General features: G+C 45.8%; 1 protein-coding gene and 1 long non-coding RNA gene across 3 annotated transcripts in view; one reads left to right on the forward strand and one right to left on the reverse strand.

Annotated features, from left to right (window-relative positions):
• The window catches only part of LOC147019237 (ubiquitin-conjugating enzyme E2 D2-like), an 81,139-nt gene extending 65,486 nt beyond the window's left edge, over positions 1-15,653 (forward strand). For both annotated transcript variants that reach the window (XM_085899568.1, XM_085899569.1), the window contains 3 exons: positions 2,154-2,259; positions 4,457-4,550; positions 13,776-15,653. In XM_085899568.1, coding sequence (XP_085755694.1) covers positions 2,154-2,259; positions 4,457-4,550; positions 13,776-13,876 — 301 coding nt within the window. In that variant the 3' untranslated portion in view covers positions 13,877-15,653. The remainder of the gene's footprint in view (positions 1-2,153; positions 2,260-4,456; positions 4,551-13,775) is intronic.
• The window catches only part of LOC147019238 (uncharacterized), a 57,451-nt gene that overhangs the window by 8,506 nt on the left and 27,437 nt on the right, over positions 1-21,508 (reverse strand). The gene's annotated exons all lie outside the window — the stretch shown is intronic.

Raw genomic sequence — 21,508 nt, forward strand, 5'->3', positions numbered from 1 at the left:
TCAAAGATTGAAGTTCATGTTTTTGATCTTTCATTGATCTTTATGACCAGATAACTTGTGAACCACAGAAGTGATTTCACCAAACAATTGGCACAAGTATGGATTGTGATACAAAGATGAGCTTTTCATTTTGGCTTATACAGGTCAAAGGTCACATGCCCGTTGAAAATCATTTTGCAGATAACTTCAGTTCGAAGCGTTTGTTTTCTTTTACTCATCTTTTCTCTCGAATTATTTCTCATGTGACTTTTGGCAATGAGTCATGGGCAGTGGCATTCTCCCCCCCGCCCCCACCAACTTAAATTCCCAAAAGAGAGGAAGGACCCCAATTCCCTCAAAATATACCTCACCGGTCAGAAGTTTTAGAACGCCCCCATTCTTCCAGTTTTTACTGAAATTTAAGCAGTTTAATGTTTCAACGTACTCTGAAATTAAAGCATAGAATAAATAAACAATTGCAAATAAAAAAAATCATGGAATCGTTTTGTTGAACAAAATTAAATTTAAATTTTTGACTCATCAAAGTAGCCACCTTTTGCAGATATAACAGCCGAACATACTCGTGGCATTCTTTCTACAATGGAAATCAAATATTGTTTGGAAAGTTCTTCCCAACACTGTTGCAGAAGTTCCCACAAATGTGTTGCTCTTTTAGGTTGCTTTGCTTTCACCCTTCTGTCCAGTTCATCCCAAACCAGCTCGATGGGGTTTAAGTCTGGAGAATGTGATGGCCATTTCGTGATTTGAAGACGACCGTCTTATTCTTTTCTTCGACTGTCTTCTTCTTTTCTTTTCTGACATAGCCTGGAGGTATGTTTTGGGTCATTATCTGGCTGTCGGATGAACCTCTTTCTAACCAGGCGTAGACCAGAGGGTATTGCATGGCGCTGCAAAATGCTGTGGTAGCCCTTTTGGTTCAGGGTGCCAGTCACTCTGTGCAAGTTGCCGACTCTGGATCCAGAAAAAGAGCCCCAGATCATCACGCTTCCTCCTCCATGTTTGACAGTTGGTGTCACACACTGAGGAACCATCCTTTCCCCTACTCGACGGCGTACAAAAACCCTGCGTGATGAACCGAAGGTTTCAAATTTTGACTCATCGGTCCAGAAGACCTTCTTCCGGTTTTCAGTTATCCACTGGTGGTGCTTCATGGCCCAGGAAAGCCTTTTTTTTTTTTCTTATTTTGCCATCTTAGCAATGGCTTTCTTACTGCCACTCGACCTGTCAAACCTGCAGCTCGAAGTCTTCTCTTCACAGTTCAAACTGAGACTTCCTCACTTTGACCAGTGTTAAGCTGTGCTTGAAGCTGCTGTTCTGTGAGCCACCTATCACGCAAGCTGTTGACTCTCAGAAACTTGTCTTCTGATTGTGTTGTGGCTTTCGGTCTGCCAGACCTCTTCCTGTCAGTTTCCTCCAGTTTCCAAGTGCCTTTTGATGTTGTCGGAAACTGTACTCACTGACACCTTGGCTTCTTTGCAATTTCTCCAAAGGAAAGACCTACACTTTTTAGGGTTATAATGGTCTGTCTGTCTTCCTTTGTTAATTGTCTTTTTCTTGCCATTATGATTGCAATATACTACTTCCTGCAGTGCAATATTGTCCAAATAATGCTTCAGAGGGTATAGTAACACAGTCTGTTCCAACACTGCTTTTACACAGAGGGTTTGCAACCAATCAATAAAAGTTGGGACATCTGTTGGAATTGTTTGCATCAACTTTCAAGGCTTGATTCACTTCACTTGCTGCAGAACAGCTGCAGTTGCTAACCCATTACTTGTTTCTTGAAAAGAGCCTTTTTTACAACTCTGAAATTTACATTATTTTTCAGTTTTTGGTCAACTAAACTTTTTTTTAACCTATGGCAGTTTACCGCTTAGCTTTGTACCATTTCAGGTTATTCACTGGACTTGAACTGCTTAAATTTCAGTAAAAACTGGAAAAATGGGGGTGTTCTAAAACTATTGACCAGTTAAGTATGGCATTGTGTGCTACTCTTGGTGGGAGGGGGCATTGCAAGTTGAACAAAAACACCATCTATGTATGTATAATTTTTATTTAATTTTGTTTTTGTCAGCGAGTTGCATCTTGTCTTTTGCCAAACCAAACTAGTGAAAGAGTTTGAAAGTAATCTTGCCCTTTGCTATGTTTTCCAGGTTGCTTTTACCACACGCATCTACCACCCCAATATTAACAGCAATGGAAGCATCTGTCTTGACATCTTGCGATCACAGTGGTCCCCTGCTCTCACAATTTCCAAAGGTGTGTCACTAATTTTTCTCCCTACTCTCACCCCCCACACTCCCACACCCCAATGACATCGATGCAATTTTGTCATAGCATATGGTGTGTCCCAATGTTTATTCGGACCATTTTATACACGTGATTATTTATCAACATCACTTTGTAATTGACATCACAAAGCCTCTTTGAAGCATCATTCACATTGGTCAGACTTTAAATGTGGTAGACTCTTCCTTCCAAGTTGACTGATTCTGGAGATGAGTACACAGGGAAGGAGGGATTGGGAAAGCGGGACAGGGCAGTTTGTTTGGGTCCAGTGGTGGGGGAGGGGGGGGGGTTGCAGCTATGCATTGTAATGTAGCATTTTGACTGTTTTCCTGCCTTTCATTGTGAATAGCAATAACTTTCATAGTAATCTATAAATATGCTGGGCAGGATATGATTATAAAGGTATATCTCAATTTACTAAAGTGTGGCATTCCTGGAGTACAGAATGTAAACTGAAAAAGAGGTAAATCGAAATCTCCTTTCCTATTATTTTAAAGGAGGCATTATGTTTTCGGGTTGTCCGTCTGTGTGACCATGACAGGTTTTCGTTACTGTGATAACTTAAGAATAGCTGAAGGGATCAAAGTCAAACTTGCTACAATGATGTGTAATGATTTTATAATAAACTGATTAGATTATGGGGTAAAGAAGTCAATGGTCAGAGGTCCCGTTGGGTAAAAATTGTAACTGCGCAAACTTGTGAACCAGTGATAGGATTTGGACCAAACTTAGTATAAGTATGTAGCATGATGCAAAGATGAACTGATTAGATTTGGAATCAAAGGTCAGAGTTTGTCAGGTAAAAATGTGGTACTTGAGAACAGCTGAAGGATTTAAATCAAACTTGTATAATGTGGGCAGAGGTATATTGGTCAAACAGTGCCATTCTTGTTTCGTTTCATCACCTCAGCCTGTTTGGGAAGGCTGAGGTGATGTTTCATCACGGAGGTGCCTCAGCCTTTGTCGGTGTGAGAGGTGATATTACATGTTGGCATTTTGAAATTCCGACCACATTCCTTTGTGAATGTCAGGTATTTTTAGACCCTCCACAATAAAAGGAAAAAAAAAATTGATTCTTTCAAAATGCCAACAGGATTAGAACAGGACCAGACAATGCCGGGTACCCCTGCTTGTGCTAAATAAAAGAAAATTCTGAACATTTTCATGGAGTTTGTACTCATCACAAACTAGCAATGATGGTGAGGTTATCACCCCTTTTCATTACGTTTTATTCTGCCCATCTTCATGTCCAGCCTTATACCCTGATAATGTTTCGCTCGTGCAGCAGTTGAGCTTGAAGAAGGTCTCTTGCTGGATATCTTCAGGGATGAGAGGTTACTGCAGATTTAAAATGATGGAGCATTCAAACAAAGAGACTGATGCATGATGCTGCTTGAAATGCATCGTACACATGTACGCATGGCTCTGACAATATACGGCTGATGCATGGCTGACGTAGCTCATGAAAGGAGCGGAGCACTGTTTGAAATTTCATCGATAGTGCTGCATTGGATAGTATTTGCATTTCGTTGTCACGAAAAACACTAATGTAAATCCAAAAACCTGCAATAGAAAGTGGAAAAAAAATGTAAATTCCCAGAGACTCGTATCCCTTGCCTGGAATTGAAACCCTCAATGCTGTTTCAGGTTCAAATTGGGTTTCCACACTGGACCTCAAGAGCAAGCTTATAAAATATATCAGCAAGCCAATAAAACATTTGTTTGATGCCTGTGGTTTAACAAATTAGAATTTAGCTTTCTGATTTATTGATTCTAAGATTGTACTGTCGCCAGTATAAATTTTGCAATCCAGAATTTTGCTGATGTGAACTTCGGCATATTTTTTGCAATGTAAAATCTACATGCATGCAAATGGAGATGTGCAGCGTCCGATTGGATGAAAGTATACTAACCCAGTACTCCTGTATTGAAGGTGGGCAGTTTGGCTCAGGTGGAAACCTCAGCCTAAAATTTCAAATTTACTTCTGCAACTATGGCATTACACATTTGTGTTTTGTCTTTTTACAATTGTTGGGGTGTTTCTTTTTTTCTTGCATCTTTCCTTGGAAACCAATGATGCTTTTGAGAGATGTTTTATTTCATGCTTTTTTGAAATGGTGATGTGCATAATGTGAAACGATGATAATGCTTTTATTTGTTCCTGCAGTTCTGCTGTCTATCTGCTCACTGCTCTGTGATCCTAACCCAGATGATCCCCTGGTGCCAGAGATTGCACGCATCTACAAAAATGATAGGGAGAAGTAAGGGAAAGCGTGCTTATTCTTTTTTTTTTTCATACATTGTGCTTTTTGGCTGTTTTTTTTTATTTTATTTTTTTTCTGACGGGCAATTCTCACAGAGTTTGATTCCTTGTGGTGAAGATGAGCATTGTGATTATGTAGCGGTATATATTTACATGTTTTGCTGGGAGTTTCAGATGGTATTCTAAGGACTGAGCAGTCACAAGGTGCATTGCCTTGTTATGGGTGCTAACCACCCTTATCCAATTTGTCCTTTAACGGACGAGCGCACTTGCAACTACGATCATATTCACCCGGAAAACAAGTGGTTTTGTAATGAAATCAGTAACATCGGGCAAGAAAACAACAACAAACATCAACAAGCAAAAACGATCATTAACACACACCCCTTAACTCACTATGCTTATGCTCACAAATCAAGGAACAGGTGGAAGTTCCTTACTTACCTAACTTAACAGGCCCAGCCATTCCACAAGGATTGACAACACAGAAACTACCCCAGCGGGACACCACTGCACTTTGAGGCATGAGCAGGATTGAGCCAACATCCTTGCTGCAGTCAGTTCCTGACCCAACAAGAGGAGGGGGCATGGCTGGTTGGGTGGTGCTTAGTGGAGACGGCACCTCCAGAGGGTTGTTGGGGAAAACCCAACAGCACTCGTACACAGCTCCACGAGGCTAAGTTCCAGGCTTCTCTCCTCCCCCTTGCTGGTTGCACCATCTTAGTAGAACCCCCACCTACCCTCTTCCCTCATGCATTTAGCCCCTCCCCTCTAAGCCACTCATGGCACAGTTTGATGGGTCAAGATGTTGCCTACTGACTTGTCACACAGATGCTCCTGAAGATCGGTGTGGCGCTTTGACGTTTCACACCCAAACTCGCATCTGATGGCCCACCAGGACACTTTGAAAGCATAAAAGACAGATTATGAAGGCAAGCCTGAAAAATGATCCCTTTCCTCCAGTCACACCTCCCCTTCTTCCCACCTCCTCAAATCTTGTTCCTCCCCCTCCCACTCCCATCTTTACCAAACCTCGACCCAGTCTCATCCTATCCTTCTCCCAACCATTCCCTTCTCCCTCCTCCCCCATGGCCATGCCTGCTCTCATCGCCTCGCTTCCCTCTCAAAGCTTCCCTCTCACCCCTCCCTCTCAAATCGGCCACCTCCTTCCTCTTCAAAGCAAACTTCACTCTTTCCTCCTCTTCCCACCCCAAGCTTCCCCTCACCTTTCTTGAAATCTCTCCCCTTGCCCTTCTCCCTCTCACGCTTTTCCCGCGCCTCGCCATTCCCGCCCCTCGCCATTCCCGCCCCTCGCCATTCCCGCCCCTCGCCATTCCCGCCCCTCGCCATTCCCGCCCCTCGCCATTCCCGCCCCTCCCCATTCCCGCCCCTCGCCATTCCCGCCCCTCGCCATTCCCGCCCCTCGCCATCCCCGCCCTCGCTATCTCCCCCGTCTCATTTCTCATGATTCGCTACTTCTGGTCATGATTCCTAATTTCATGATTCCCTACTTTCTCATGATTCCCATTTCATGATTCCTCATTTCATGATTCCTACTTCATGATTCCTCTCTACTCGCATGATTCCCATTTCATGATTCCTTACTTTCATGATTCCTACATTTCATGATTCCCTACTTCTCATGATTCCCTACTTTCATGATTCCCTCATTTCATGATTCCCATTTTCATGATTCCCATTTCATGATCTCTACTTCTCATGATTCCCATTTCATGATTCCCTACTACGATTCCCTACTACATGATTCCTTACTGTTTCATGATTCCCTCATTTCTCATGATCCTCTACTTTCATGATCCCTCTACTTCATGATCCCCTACTTCTCATGATCCTCATTTTCATGATCCCTCATTTCATGATCCCTTCATTCTCATGATCCCTACTTCATGATCCTCATTTCTCATGATCCCTACTTTCATGATCCTCATTCTCATGATCCCTGCATTTTCATGATCCCCTTACTTCATGATCCCCAAATTTCATGATCCCCTACCCATGATCCCTACTTCGATCCCCTCGCCATCCCCTACTTCCTCATGATCCCCTCCCTCGCCATCCCCCTCGCCATCCCCTCCTCATGATCCCCGCCCTCCCTCGCCATCCCTCGCCCTCCCTCATGATCCCCGCCCTCCCATCGCCATCCCCCGCCCTCCCCATGCCATCCCCGCCCTCCCCTCATGATCCCCGCCCTCCTCATGCCATCCCCGCTCCTCACCCTCGCCATCCCCGCCCTCCTCCTCGCCATCCCCGCCCTCCCTCATGCCATCCCCCGCTCTCATGCCATCCCTTACGCCCTCCCCTCGCCATCCCTTCATTCCTCATGATCCCCGGCCCTCCCCCCTCGCCATCCCCGCCCTCCCTCATGCCATCCCCGCCCTCCTCATGCCATCCCCGCCCTCCTCTCGCCATCCCCGCCCTCCTCATGCCATCCCCGCCCTCATGATCCCCGCCCTCCCCTCGCCATCCCCGCCCTCCCTCATGCCATCCCCGCCCTCCTCATGCCATCCCCGCCCTCACCCTCGCCATCCCCATCTCTCATGATCCTCATTTCTCCTCATGATCCCCTATTCTCCTCATGATCCTCATTCCTCATGATCCCCATTCCTCATGATCCCCATTCCTCATGATCCCCACTCCCTCATGATCCCCTATCTCCTCATGATCCCCATTCCTCATGATCCCCTATCCCCGCCCTCCCCTCATGATCCCCCGCCCTCCCTCAGCCGCCATCCCTGTCATTCCCCGCTGATCCCCATTCTCATGATCCCCGCCCATTCCTCATGATCCCCATTCTCATGATCCTCATTTCTCCTCATGATCCCCGCCCATTCTCATGATCCCTTACTTCTCCTCATGATCCCCTGGCTTCTCCTCATGATCCCCTCTTCTCCTCATGATCCTCATCTTCTCCTCATGATCCTCATTTCCTCCTCATGATCCCTCATGATCCCTCATGATCCTCATGATCCCCATGATCCCTCAAGGATTCTTCATGATCCCCATGATCCCCATGATCCCCATGATCCCTACGATCCCCCAGATCCCGCCATGATCCCCATGATCCCTACGATCCCCATGATCCCCTCACATCCTCATGATCTCACGATCCTCATGATCCCGCATGATCCTCATGATCTCATGATCTCATGATCCTCATGATCCTTCTCTCATGATCCCCATTCTCACATGATCCCCATTTTTCATGATCCCCTTACTTCATGATCCCCAGCTCTCATGATCCCCTACTCATTCATGATCCCCATTTCATGATCCTCTACTTCTCATGATCCCTTACTACATGATCCCCAGTTTCTCATGATCCCCTACTCTCATGATCCCCATTTCATGATCCCCTACTTTTCATGATCCCCATTCTCATGATCCCTCTACTTTCATGATCCCCTGTTTCTCATGATCCTACTACGATCCCTCACTACGATGTCTACTCATTTCATGATGTCTACTACTTTCATGAGGATAGCCTCATTTTCATGAGGTTCACTCATGATCCCTGATTATTTCTCATGATCCTCATTTCATTTCATGATCCCCTTACTATTCGCCATGATCCCTCATTTCCTCATGATCCCCTCTTCTCCTCATGATCCTCATTTCTCGCTCATGATCCTTCCATTTCTCCTCATGATCCCCACATGATCCCCTCGCCATCCCTCATGATCCCCTTCGCCATCCCCTCGCCATCCCTACGCCATCCCCCGCCATCCCCGCCATCCCCGCCATCCCCGCCATCCCCGCCATCCTCGCCATCCTCGCCATCCTCGCCATCCTCGCCATCCTCGCCATCCTCGCCATCCCCGCCATCCCCGCCCTCCCCTCATGCCATCCCCCCTCGCCATCCCCCCTCGCCATCCCCCTCGCCATCCCCCCCCGCCATCCCCCTCGCCATCCCCCCTCGCCATCCCCCTCGCCATCCCCCCTCGCCATCCCCCCCTCGCCATCCCTCACGCCATCCCCTCGCCATCCCCCTCGCCACCTCCCTCAGCCACCTCCTCGCCATGCCACCCCCCTCGCCACCCCCCCCCGCACCCCCCCCCCCCTCGCCACCCCCTCGCCACCCCCCCCTCGCCACCCCCTCGCCACCACCCCCTCGCCACCCCCTCGCCACCCCCTCGCCATCCCCCCCTCGCCATCCCCCCCCCCCATTCTCCTTCCTGTCAACTTCCTCACCCGGATCTCAGCCAACGGAACTCCAGCTCTTCTGGATCTGATTTTTCACCAATTTCCCAGAAAATGTCTGTTGTTCTGCTTCTTCTGCTCCAATCGGTTCACTTGATCATATTGGTTCACGAAAAAATAAGTGACCACTATCTTCGTTATTTCTGTCTGTCTGTCTGTCCCGAGCATAGCTCCGTGGGTTTTAATCCGATCCTGAGAATGGGTGTGGTGCGCCCATTATGGGCGGAGCCATGCCCAAAAAATGTGTTTTTAGGGGTTGGCCAATTTCAATTTGCATCTTCTCCGAGGGGGTTTGTCGAATCTGACAGGGGTTTTGGTATTTGGTTAGCCCCACGGAGCTCGATTTTTTTTTTTTTTTTTTTTTTCTCATTTTCGTCAGAAGGTCACAAACTGAGAAAATTGCTGATTTTGACATAAAAATCCATCTTCTCCGAGGGGTTTGTCGAATCTGGCAGGTGTTTCGGTATTTGGTTAGCCCAATGGCACCTGCATTGCCCCACGGAGCTCTATTTTTCATTTTTGTCCCAAGGTCAAGGTCATGAACTAAGAAAATTGCGAATTTTGACATAAATCATACGACCGCCCAAATTTTGAGAGCTGGGATGACAATATTTTTTTATGCATAATCTTGAGGTCATTCCCCACCTAAAGTCTTGAAATGATTTTGCTCTATCTTGAACACCTTGCCCGTGTCGCCCCCTTCAACTTTGTTTTTTCGCTGATTTCATCAAAGTCTGGATAATCCGAGGAGTGCGAAATGCCATATAGCCTATATGACGTTATATTGTTCCTGGAATGTTCCAGAGGAAGTTTTGTACCAAAGGTCATAATCCTTGACCTTTGACCTTTAAAGTTGACAAAGGTGAAGTTTTCAAAGTTGTGGGAATCGAACCGGGTTTTCGACCTTCTTCGACGAACTAACTCCAATAAGCTATAGCACGTCGTATCCTGTTTCCTTATTTTAATGTCCACAACATTGTTTTGTAACATTTAAAGGTTATGCAAAGGTCAAATTTTGAAAGTTGTTGAACGAAACCGGGTTTTTGACATTTTGCAGCTAATAACCTGTAACTCGTACCACATCATGTTGATCATTTTTATAACTTGGTCAAACATTATCACATTGTCTCATCCTTGACTTCTGAAACAATCTACATCGTCAAATACCGCTCGTGAACCATCGTCGTCTTCAGACATGTGCCTGTTAAAGTCGTCATCTCTGGCCGTGATTAGAGAACCACCTCAGCACCGTCGAGTGTGGCATTTCACTCAGGCCAACTGGAAGAGACTTCAAGCAGCTATCAAACTGCTCGACTGGTCTCCCATTTCAACTTCCTCTGACATCAGCTCATTCTGGGAATTCTTTCAAAGAAACTTACTCTCTCTCTCTCTCATGCACATATTTATCCCATCTCGTCTTCAGTTGTCCCACCCTATCTCCCACCCATAGTACGCTGAAGCTTGTTGTGAGCCTGTTGTCTTGAAACAACGTGCCCCTCCTCATGGAAGGCAAATTCTACTGAAGGCAATCGCAGTTCCTTCCACAAACCTCGGAACAAGTGTGTGTCTACCCCCAGGAGAGCCAGGAAACAACATCGTTCCGATCTCATGTTTGAACTCTCAATCCTGTCTCCTTCCAAATCCTGGTGGCATCTGGTTCAGTCTGTTTCTGGTGGATGTTCCTGCTCCATCCCTTTCCTTCCCTCAAATGGCTGAATGATTAAACTCTGTTTGCTTCTAAATCTTGTGTCACAAATCCATCACTTTCTATACCTTCCTTACCCAGTCACACCCAGCTGTCCCTGGACTCTGTGTCCTTTTCTCCTGACAAGGTGAAGAGCTTGCTGTCAAACCTCACTCAGATTCAACAACCAGTCTAGACGGCATCAGCCCACGTGTCCTAAAAACCTGCTCTGCTGCTTTTGCTCACCCTCTCTCTGTTCCATTTACCTTCTTATTTGCTCAAGGTCATCTGTCATCTGCTTAGAAATCAGCAAACATTACCGTTCCACATAAAAAAGGTGCAAAAACTGATCTCTGCAACTGCAGACCAATCAGCATTCTCCCAGTCATCAGCAAGGTTATAGAATCCGTCAAATCTTTCCTCTTCTCCAATGGCTTGACTTCCGACCATCAATCTGGATTTAGACCAGGTCACTCTACCCTAGACATGCTGCTTCTGTTTTCCCAACAATGGATGGAGGTCCTAAATCCCAGATGTGAGATCATAGCCATCTCCCAAGAGCTTTTGATTCGATCTGGAATCCCATACTGCCTCAGATACCACAAGAAAAGAAAAGTGTTTGGTGAGCAATCTCCACTTATGGCTCGTGGACTTCCTTTCTTGTCGCAGCCATTGCTTGGCTATTTTATGGCTTTCTCTCATCTCTTCTTGTCCAAGCTGGAGTTCCTCAAGGCAGTGTTCTTGGCCCTGTGCTTTTTCTGGTTTTCATCAATGATCAAGCTTGGTGTTTGGTTAGTGGTTTGGTTGGTTGACTTGGGATCTTAAGAGTCCTAAGTTTGATCCCTGTTGGCTGCTGAATTAACACCAGGTGGGGTTGATTCATCCTGTTATCCTTCCCAGGTCAGCAAAAAAGTACCATTGTATTGCTATTGGGGCACAGCATCAGCAGCGTAGTCGCATCCCAACAAAATGATAGCTACCTGACAGCCAAGCTGCCATACACCAGAAGACGAAGAGGAAGAAGATCGATGATCTCTCCAAATGTGAAAAGTCCTCTTTATTATCTTTGACTCCACCCTCTGCCATATCATCTGTCATCCCTCTGATTGTCAGTCAGCAGCCTCTTCACACTCTACAGACCAGGATAAAATCACAAGCTGGTCAAACACTTGCCACATGTCTTTCAATCCTGACAAATCTACACCCTCTCTATGTGTCTCCGAAAGGACCGTCTGGATAACGCCCCCATCTACTTTCTCAACAATCCCCTTGAATATGTCCTTTCATTCAAGCTATTGGGTTTCACTATCATGCCATGATCTTTCCTGGGAAAGCCATGTCTCCAAGCTGGCTTCCAAATCTTGTTGCCGATTAGGCATCCTACGTCGTGCAAAGTCCTTCCTTGGCGCACCTGAGCTCCTGATCACATACAAAGTGTGGTGTCTGTCTGCATTTGTGCATTCGGCTATCTCCCATTTCCGACGGTCGCTTCCCACACTGCATTTGAAAAGCTCTGCTCACAGGGAAAGCTCAACATTCTACCAGAAGAAATGCATGATACCAAACGAAGTCCATTTTAAACGTATAAATACAACATTGAATCGCAGTTTGTTTATTAACAGTACATTAAGATGTGACCTGTGCTGACAGGTATGCTTCATCGTATGCACGCTCACCTCCAAGCCGTCAAGCCTGGGTTTGAATCCCGACACAGGTGTATCAAGCTATGGTGCGTCGTTTGGGAATGTCAAGATCTCTGACCTTGATTTCGCAGATGATGCAGTCATCTTTATGGAGACTCCAGATATCCTTTTGGGGACCCACAAGGTGTTGAATGAGGAGTCGGAGCCGCTGGGATTAGGGGTTTCCTGGGTCAAAACTAAGATCCAGGCTTTCACTGACATCTTGGATGTTGCTATCTTGTCTGTACCTGTTTGTGGTGAGGATGTTGAGGTCACAGAGAGATTCACTTATCTTGGCAGTGATATTCATGTCTCTGCTGGCTGAGAGACAAAGGTCAATAGATTTCTGGGTCGGGCCTGGGGAGTCATGGATTCACTGGATCATGGAGTGTGGCGCTGCTGGTACCTATGTGGGAGGGCAAAAGGCTGAGTCTTCAGGGCCTTGGTGCTTCCAGTCTTGTTCTACGGATGTGAGACTTGGACTCTGACCAGGGATGTGAGTCGGCTTCTCAATTCCTTTGGAACCAGGTTTCTTCGGAGAATCCTTCGCTATCGCTGGTCGGACTTTGTGTCCAACGAGCGGTTGGAGAAAGACTCAAATGAGATTTGTTTCCTGCATAGTCTGTGAGCGTCAGCTGCAGCTGTGTGGACACGTGGCTCATTTTGCTGACGCTGATCCTGCTCACCAGATTCACTCAGTGAGGGAGTCTCGTGAGTGGAGGTGGCCAATCGACCGACCACGTGCTTCATTGCAGCAGCTTGATCAGCTTTCAAGGAGATGGGGATGAGCCAGGCATCTGTCTGGAGTACGGGCCAGACAGAGGCCTCTGGAGTTTCGGCGGAAAGTGGACGCAACGGCATGCTGTTCCGATGCATGCTCCCATACCTGACCTGACAGCTGTAAACTGCCATCCTGGTGTTTCACAGTGAGGGTGATTCTTCAATGTGTTTGCCATCCCTCGCATGGACATTGAACCGGGAATTTCGTCTGCCAGCATTAGTTGGTGTCCTTTGTGAAGAGTGGGCGAGCTGTCTCAGGCACTATCAGCAAATTACAAATTCCTGCCCCGACCTTTGTCGACCAGCTGATTTGTGAAAGACTTGCCCAAACTTTCCCCGGCCAACCCCACAAGAACGTGAGAATCGTGACTGGTAAAGAAGAAGAAGAAGAAGATGGGTAGATTGAAAATTGACTGGTTCTAAAAATTAAGAATAATGTTATGGATTTGTTGTTTGAAAAAAATCTGGTTTATAATGCGTTACTGAATGATTGGGAAATGAGTTTAACTTCGGAATCTGATTTCCAACGTTGCTGAGGATAAAAGAAAAGTTAACATGATCCCATCAAGGAAGAAAATTTTCTTTTTTTGGCAAGCAAAGTTCGATCGACACCGTGGACCCAAACACTTTTTGGTGCAGTTAAAATGCTGAACAGTTTGAATTGTCTGCCCAACGCTGGTTGCGTTCGAAGTGGACCATGCGGATTTATATTTTTGGCTGAGTGATTAACGGCTCGTCCCCCCGTTGGGTGATTTATATTTTCAAAGTGGACCATGCTGATTGGTATGTTCGTGTTCGGTTCATTGTTTGTCCGTGTCCCATCTCCACTCATCGCCCACATTTTTTTCTGCCATTCCAGGTACAATAGAGTGGCCAGAGAGTGGACAGGTAAATATGCCATGTGAGATTGTCCATGGGTCTCATTCCCATTTTGCAACTGATGAGACGGAAGGAAGGTGAACATCTGTACTCTGCATTGACAAAGAAAAAATCTGCACAGGAGGACAAAACGTGGCCACCCAAATACAAGTCTGCTAACTGTGTTTGCATTTTTAGCAACAAATTATGTTTTGTACTTGCAGGGTGGCAAATTCTGCTTTGCTGACCAGTTTCCAAGTCATACTTGTGCTGTACATAGCATTTTGTTTCGACCAATGTTCAGAATTTATGGGGAAACCTTCCGTGCTCCATTTGCTGGTGCACCCCTGCTTTCGATGACTGCTGGATTTGGCCATCCTCTGCACTTTTCCCCGTCACTTATGTTTTTTCTTGCTCATGGCTTTGCTCTTCTGTCACTCACGTTGTTTTAAGGCATGTTATTTCGGGGATGGAAGGGGTGGCGTAAAGAGGATCGGGTTGTTTTGCTTTGCAGTCAAAAAGCGTTTGGGTGTGTCTGAGAAAAATTCTTCCTCTGTTAGTTTGGAAGAAATACCCATTTTTTGATTGGCCGATCTCAGACGTACCAAAACACGGATTTGCTAAGACCTATTTGAACGATTTTAACGATTATCGAGAAGAGTAAAGTGACAAAAATGTTGCACCAACATCGAAAACACCAAATTCTTCCTGACAGCAGTCTGCTTCACAGAATACGTTTGGAGTGCTGCCCTCTGTGTTTTTTTTTTTTTTCAAACAAGCTCTCTCGAGAGATTTGGCTTTGGGGAATATGTTGATGCCCGGCCGAATGCGTTCGGTCAGGCTCTAACTACAAGTTGCATGGTTCCTTGTTGATATTTAAGAAATGTATGTCATGTTTTATGGTGTATACTCTGGGAATGAAGCATTACGGTTTTTTTCATTCAACCTGCTGATTTGTTTTCACCACGATTCGGCTAAATTATTCTCGAATGATCTTGCGTGGCAAAAAGGCCGTAAGGTACGTCGTATTGATGCGCAAGATGGAGACAGTTCTGATTGGCCATTTTATTTCTGTTTGGGATGTCGAACATTGAACTGAAATGTGAACGATGCTTTCGTCTTCTGGTGATTTATTTTTTATCAAAGTGCTATATAAAAACAAATTGAGGTTTTAATTGTTGTTTTGTGGAATGGGTGATTCTTCGATGTTTGCAGAGGAGGTAAGGGGGTCATTTTACTTGTCGCCTCGACTGATTACCACCAAAGGTTTTCCTCCCTCTGTCACAGTCACCTTAAAAGATGCTTTAGATTATAAATTTTTTTGCAGTGTATTTTCATTTCTTGGAAAGCGCCAAAATCCTACTTGAAATGCTATGCCTTGTTACCATCTATCATAATATGATCTTGCTTACTGGCAGCAAACTATCTTAGTGATGATTAACAAGTGGTAAATTATTTGTAGGATTATAGTTCTGGTGTAGATCTGATACCATCCTTCTTGCCTTGTTCTGTTGTCATATGATCCAAGCACTGCCATCATTAAACCAGCTGAGAATGTGAATCATTGTTGGACTTTTTGGTGTTTGGTTTCCTGATTTGGGATGGGGGTCGGAGGTGAGGATGTGCTTTCCTGTCAATTAAACAGCTTTGCAATCTTTTGGTGATGGATTTGGTATATGTTTTTGCTGATTTGCATGCAAGGGTTCCCAGGAAGTTTGAAATGGCAAGTGAAGGATCGAGGAATGGTTAAATTTGTTGTTTGCAGAATGATGTGAGAATCAGACAAATGTTCTGGTTTTGATTCTGACACGATGTTGCTAGAGTTGTACCTGCAGCTTGAGATGCTGTCAAAATTACCTGAATAAACGTCTGTTTGCAACGTGCTGTTTTCCTTTCAGTTGCTTTTGTTAAATAAATATAATTAACAATATATAAATATTGTTAATTTCATTTTTCAGTCTTTATTGGAACATGTACAGTTTTATGCCTCTGGCGACCAAGATGCCGGAGGCATTATGTTTTTGGGTTGTCCGTGCGTCCGTCCGTGATAGCATTTCGTTTCCGCTATAACTTAAGAACGGCTGAAGAGATCCAAGTCAAACTCATTACATGTATTATAATAATGCAAACATGAACTGCTTAGATTATAGGGTCAAGAGGTCAAAAGGTCAGATGTCCCATGAGGTAAAAATCCTGTTACTGCGCTAACTTGTGAACCATTGATGGGGTTCTGACCAAACTTGGTTCAAGTATATACTATGATGCAAAGACGAACTGATTAGATGTCGGCATCAAGAGGTCAGAGGTCAATCGATTTGTGACCACGATAATTTAAGAATGGCTGAAGGGATCAAAGTCAAACTTTGTACATGCATGTGTAGTATAATGATGTAAAGATAAACGCATTACATTTTGGGCTCAAGAGATCAAAGGTCAGAGGTTGTTACGTAAAATCCTGTTGCTGCACTAACTTGTGAACCAGTGATGGTAGTTTTGACCAAACTTGATATCAGTATATGACACAAAGATGAACCGATTTGATTTTCATATCGACATATCCAAGGTCATGTAAGGTAAAAATGTTTTCGAGGTTGGGATTTCAACTCAACTAAGTACATGTCGCACATGATACATTTGTACAGATTCGACGTTGAAGTCAAATGGTCTTGAGGTTTCAGGTCAAAGTTAGAGAAAGCAAAGACTTGATGTTGGCGGAGATGTATCGGTTAACTTCATGACATCATTATGTCTAGTTTTTATTTTGATGCAGGGGTTGAGGCTCAAAGGTGATATGGACATCCTGCAGGATTGAAGAGAAGGAGGAGAAGGATGTAAACTGCAAGAATAACAAAAAGAAGACTGAAGAGGGTGCAGGTAGGCATAATTGTGGTTGGTATGAAAATGTCCATGTGCTGTTCCATTGAAGATCATCAAATAATGGGCATGATTGTTGAAAGCTTGGATTTTGAGGGTAATGAAAAGGTTACTGGGTGAGCCCATGTGATCGTTGGGATTGGAAGTGAAGTATTTGAGGGTAGGAGCCATAATACCAGAGCTCATGGTAGAGGCTGTCTGCTTCAGCTTCCTGTGAAGAAATGCCAATCACTCTTGGAACATGAGATTTTGATGTTTGTGTGGATGTGATTATGAGGAGTCATCGGAACAGCCTTCGATGCAGTCCTGCCTTGGTGATGTGTTGTGAACAAGTACTTTGTAACCTCATTCGTTGAGTCGTTGTGGAAATTTGTAGGTCTGTACTGCCCAAAAATGGAAGAACACAGCACTGTTTGTCCAATTTCATGATTTTGAGATTTTTTTTTTTTTTTTTTTTTTTTTTTTTTTTTGTATACCTTGGTCGAGGCTCGAATGAGAGCTAACACACAACTCACAGCAAGGAGGCATGAGACAAGAGGGGTGGGAGTGGAAGGGACAAAACATTGGGGAACAGACACAGGTGAACTGTGGAAGGGAGAGGGATGGGGATGGGACGGGGAACATGGCGAGGAGAAGATGGACATTACAGGGACTTTCAGGAAGGAAAGCAGGAGAATTGAAGGAAGTGGGCTTGGGTGGATTATCGGGGTAGAAAAGATCGAGGATTTGGATGGGGAAGATAAGAGGTGGTGGTGAACAGCTGTTTTGAAAGCCTGGAGGAAGAATGGGAAAGAATAGAGTGAGGAAGTTTATTCCAAAGGCGGGAAAAAAGAGGAATGAAAGAGTGAAGATGAGCAGTGATTCGTGATTTTGGTAGTTTTACCAGAAGGGGGTTGTTGGCGGACCTTGAGCGCCCTGTGGAAATGTGGTTGGGACAAATCGCAGAGAGAGCAGGGGGGGCAAGGCTGGAGAGGAGTCGGTAGAAGACAGAAAGACCACCGACCAACCTGCGGTGATTGAGTGAGAGGCCCAAAGACTCAGCTTCATTGCGGGAGATGCCAATGATCTTAAAAGCCCTGGTTTCGACAGCGTGAAGTCGAGAAAGGTGGGAGGCAGGAGCACCAGCCCAGAGGGGAGAGCAGTACTCCATCAGGCTACGGACAAAAGCTTTGTAAGTAGTCAGGAGCTCAAGAGGGCCGAGGAAGGACTTTGCACGACGGAGGATTCCCAGTCGGCGACTGGCTTTTGAAGCAAGGTTGGAAATGTGACTTTCCCAGGAAAGGTCATGGCAGATAGTGAGACCCAGAAGCTTGAAAGAAAAGACTTCTTCCAGAGGATTGTTGAGAAAGTGGATGGGGGGGTTTTGTAAACGGTCCTTTCGAAGAGACATAGTGAGAGTGTGAGATTTGTGTGGATTGAAAGACATGTTCCACGTGTTGGACCAGTTTGTGATTTTATCCAGATCTGCAGTGAGCGAAGAAGCTGCTGCTTGCCGGTCTGAGGGATGACAGATGGTACGGCAGAGGGTGGAGTCATCGGCAAAGAGAAATAGAGGATTTTCCAGAGAGTCCGAGAGATCATTGATGAAAACCAGAAAAAGAACAGGGCCCAGAACGCTACCTTGAGGAACTCCAGCCTGCACAGGAAGAGGGGATGAAAGAACTCCATTTAGGGCCACACGTTGACTGCGACAGGAGAGGAAGTCTGCGAGCCATGAGTGGAGATGGCCTTGAATACCATGGGAAGAGAGTTTGGTGAGTAGGGCAGGGTGCCGGACTGTGTCAAAAGCACGTGATATGTCCAGGGATACGGCTCGGATTTCCTGTCTGGCATTGAGGACCTCCATCCATTGATGGGAGAGCAGTAGCAGCATATCCAGGGTAGAGTGACCTGGTCTGAAACCAAATTGATGACTGGAAATCAAGCCATTGGAGAAGAGGAAGGATTTCATGTCTGAAGCAATGATGGATTCCATAACCTTGCTGATGATTGGGAGAAGGCTGATTGGTCTGTAGTTACAGGGATCTGTTTTTGCACCTTTTTTATGCAGGGCAGTGATGTTAGCAGATTTCCAAGCAGATGGCAGATGACCTTGGGAAAATGAGAGGGTGAATAGAACAGAGAGAGGGTGAGCAAGAGCAGAAGAGCAGGCTTTGAGGACACGTGGGCTGATGCCGTCTGGACCGGTTGCAGAATCTGACTCGAGGTTTGAAAGCAAGCTCTCCACCTTGTCAGGAGAAAAGGATACAGAGTCCAGGGACAGTTGGGTGCGACTGGGTAAAGTGGGTAGAGATAGTGATGGGTTTGGGACACAAGATTTAGCTGCAAACACCGAGTTTAGACATTCAGCTTTATCACGTGTGGAATCAGCAGTGCGGCCATTTGAGGTAAGGGAGGGGATGGAGGGGAACATACACCAGAAACAGATTTGATTAAACGCCACCAGGATTTTGAGGAGGGAGAGAGGTCTGAGAGTTCAGACTTGAGATGAGAAAGATGTTGTTTTCTGGCTCTCCTGAGGGTAGATACACACTTGTTCCGAGCTTTGTGGAAAGAACTGAGATTGGCCTCAGTTGGGTTTGCTTTCCATGAGGCAAAGGCAAGTTGTTTCAGGACAACTGCCTCGCCACAAGCTTCAGTAAACCAAGGGCGGGAGGAAGGGTAAGACAACTGAACACGAGAGGGGATAAATCTGTGCATGAGGGAGAGCAAGTTTCTTTGAAAGAATTCCCAGGATGAGTTGATGTTTGAGAAAGTAGTGATAGGAGACCAGTCTGTAAGTTTGATGGCTGCTCGGAGACCCTGCCAGTCGGCTTGAGTGAAATGCCAGACTCGACGGACGGCGGTGAGGTGGTTCTCTGATGACAGCCAGAGAGATGTCCACTTTAACAAGGACGTGGTCAGAAGAACCAATTGGAGCGAAGGAAGAGCAGCAGATATTGTCAGGGAAATTTGTCAAAATCAGATCCAGAAGAGATGGAGTACCATTGGTTGAGATCCGGGTCGGAAGTTGACCGATTGAGTCAGTCCCAATGAGTCACAGAAAGCTTTTGCTGACGTCCCATGGCAGGTGAGAGAGGTACCCACACCTAGCCAACTGGCGTGATGACAATTGAAGTCGCCACATAAGAGGAAGAGAGAGTTTGGATGAGAAGATAGAAGATGGTCCATGTTTTCGGAGAGTGAGGTGTAGATGGAGTCATCACTGTTCGGTGGACGGTACAGTACACATATAAACATGAGGTGGGAGTGGAGGGGAAGCCGAAGCCAGAGGTATTCCTGGGGTGTGGGGGAGTGAGAGCAGTGCAGGGAGAGTGAGGAATAGAGTCTTTGATGAAGAGAGCAACACCTCCACCAGGACGAGGCTCAGGTCTGTCATACCGTAAGAGGGAGTAACCAGGAGAGATACTTGGGAGTCAGACACGTCTTGGGAGAGGAAAGTTTCTGTTAGGCAGATAATGTCTGGTTTGTCAGTGGCAACCTGCATGGAAAGATCTGAAAGGTTTGAGCGAAGGCCCCGGATATTTGAGGTCCACACTTTTAATGAAGAGGTAGGGGAGGAGGCTTTGTGTGCAGGAGGTGGAGGGGGCCGGGGGGGGGAGGACGAGGGACGAGGGGGGAGGGGAAGGAGGGTTGCTGAAGGAGTGTGGGGTATTGCAGAATAGCGAGGGGAGGGGGCCGAATGAGGAGGAGAAAAGGCTCTGTGGTGCTGGGAGAGAGGGGGGACAAGAGACAAGGAAGATGGCAGTTGAGGATTTGAGGAGGTGGAGTGAAGAGATGGAGGTGAGAGGGCAGTGGAGGGAGGCAGGTTGGTGGACGAGAGGGGGGGCAACTTAGAGAAGGAAGAGTGAGGGGGATGAAAGGTGGGAGAAAGGTGAGGGGGGAATTTTTGAAAGAGGTGAGAGGGAGGCTTGGAGGGAGAAGAGTGGGATGGTTGCTTTGAGAGTGAGAGGGGGGGGTGAGGGGGTGAGTTGGCACTGAAGTTGGAAAAAAAGAATGGTTGATGGAAAGGGAGCATCCATGGCAAACTGTGGTTTTTAAAAGTTTTAGGTCAGAGATGCGATTTAACACAATTCTTGATGGATGCAATGAAGGCGAATTCAGAGCATGGAGAGAAGAAGCGCTGTAATAGTTGGATTTTTTAGGCAAGGAATGAAGGAGAGGTCGAAATGAGAGCAGTCTGTTAAAATAGCAGAAGAGAAGTGCATTGTGAAACAGTAAAGAGTACCACATGTGTGAGAGAGGAAGATGAAGCATTATAAGATCGTTTTTGTTGTTAATATTAATGTATGAGAGAGTTCAACAGATTAGGTCATGGAAGTGTAAAAAAAAGAAATCGAGGAAGACGAGGAGGAAGTTAAGAGGAAGAAGAAGTAGCAGAATCGGGAGAAGGTGAGCGTGTTGTTGTTATTGTTGTTGTTGGGTTTTTTTTTTTTTTTTTTTTTTTTTTTTTTGAGATAAGAAAGAGATTAGTTGGGAGAATGGGGGATGTTTAGAAAGTGGGGAGGATGAAAATTGGAAGGTAATGGGGAGGATAGAAATTGAAGGTAATGGGGAGAAAAAACAAACAAACAAACAAAAAAAAACGATCGAACACCGAGTGGAACCGGTAGGCCTCAAACCTAGGACTAGGCCTCAAACACCAAGTAAGAACGTCGACAAAAATACTCACAAAATAGCACGATTTTTGAAACAAAACCGAACTAGGAACACACATTAACATGTAGGTGAGAAAATTAAACAGTTAAAACGGGACAAATAACAACCGGAACTTAACTTTGAGAATGTCAGCAGGGAGCCCCGAAGGAGACCTCTTGCCGCTCAAAACCGGAACCGGAAGTTGATGCTGTGTTTTGTTTG

Source organism: Eptatretus burgeri, chromosome 10 (assembly GCF_056783735.1).
Source record: "Eptatretus burgeri isolate ZD-2024b chromosome 10, Ebu_testis_v1, whole genome shotgun sequence".
Taxonomy (NCBI): domain Eukaryota; kingdom Metazoa; phylum Chordata; class Myxini; order Myxiniformes; family Myxinidae; genus Eptatretus; species Eptatretus burgeri.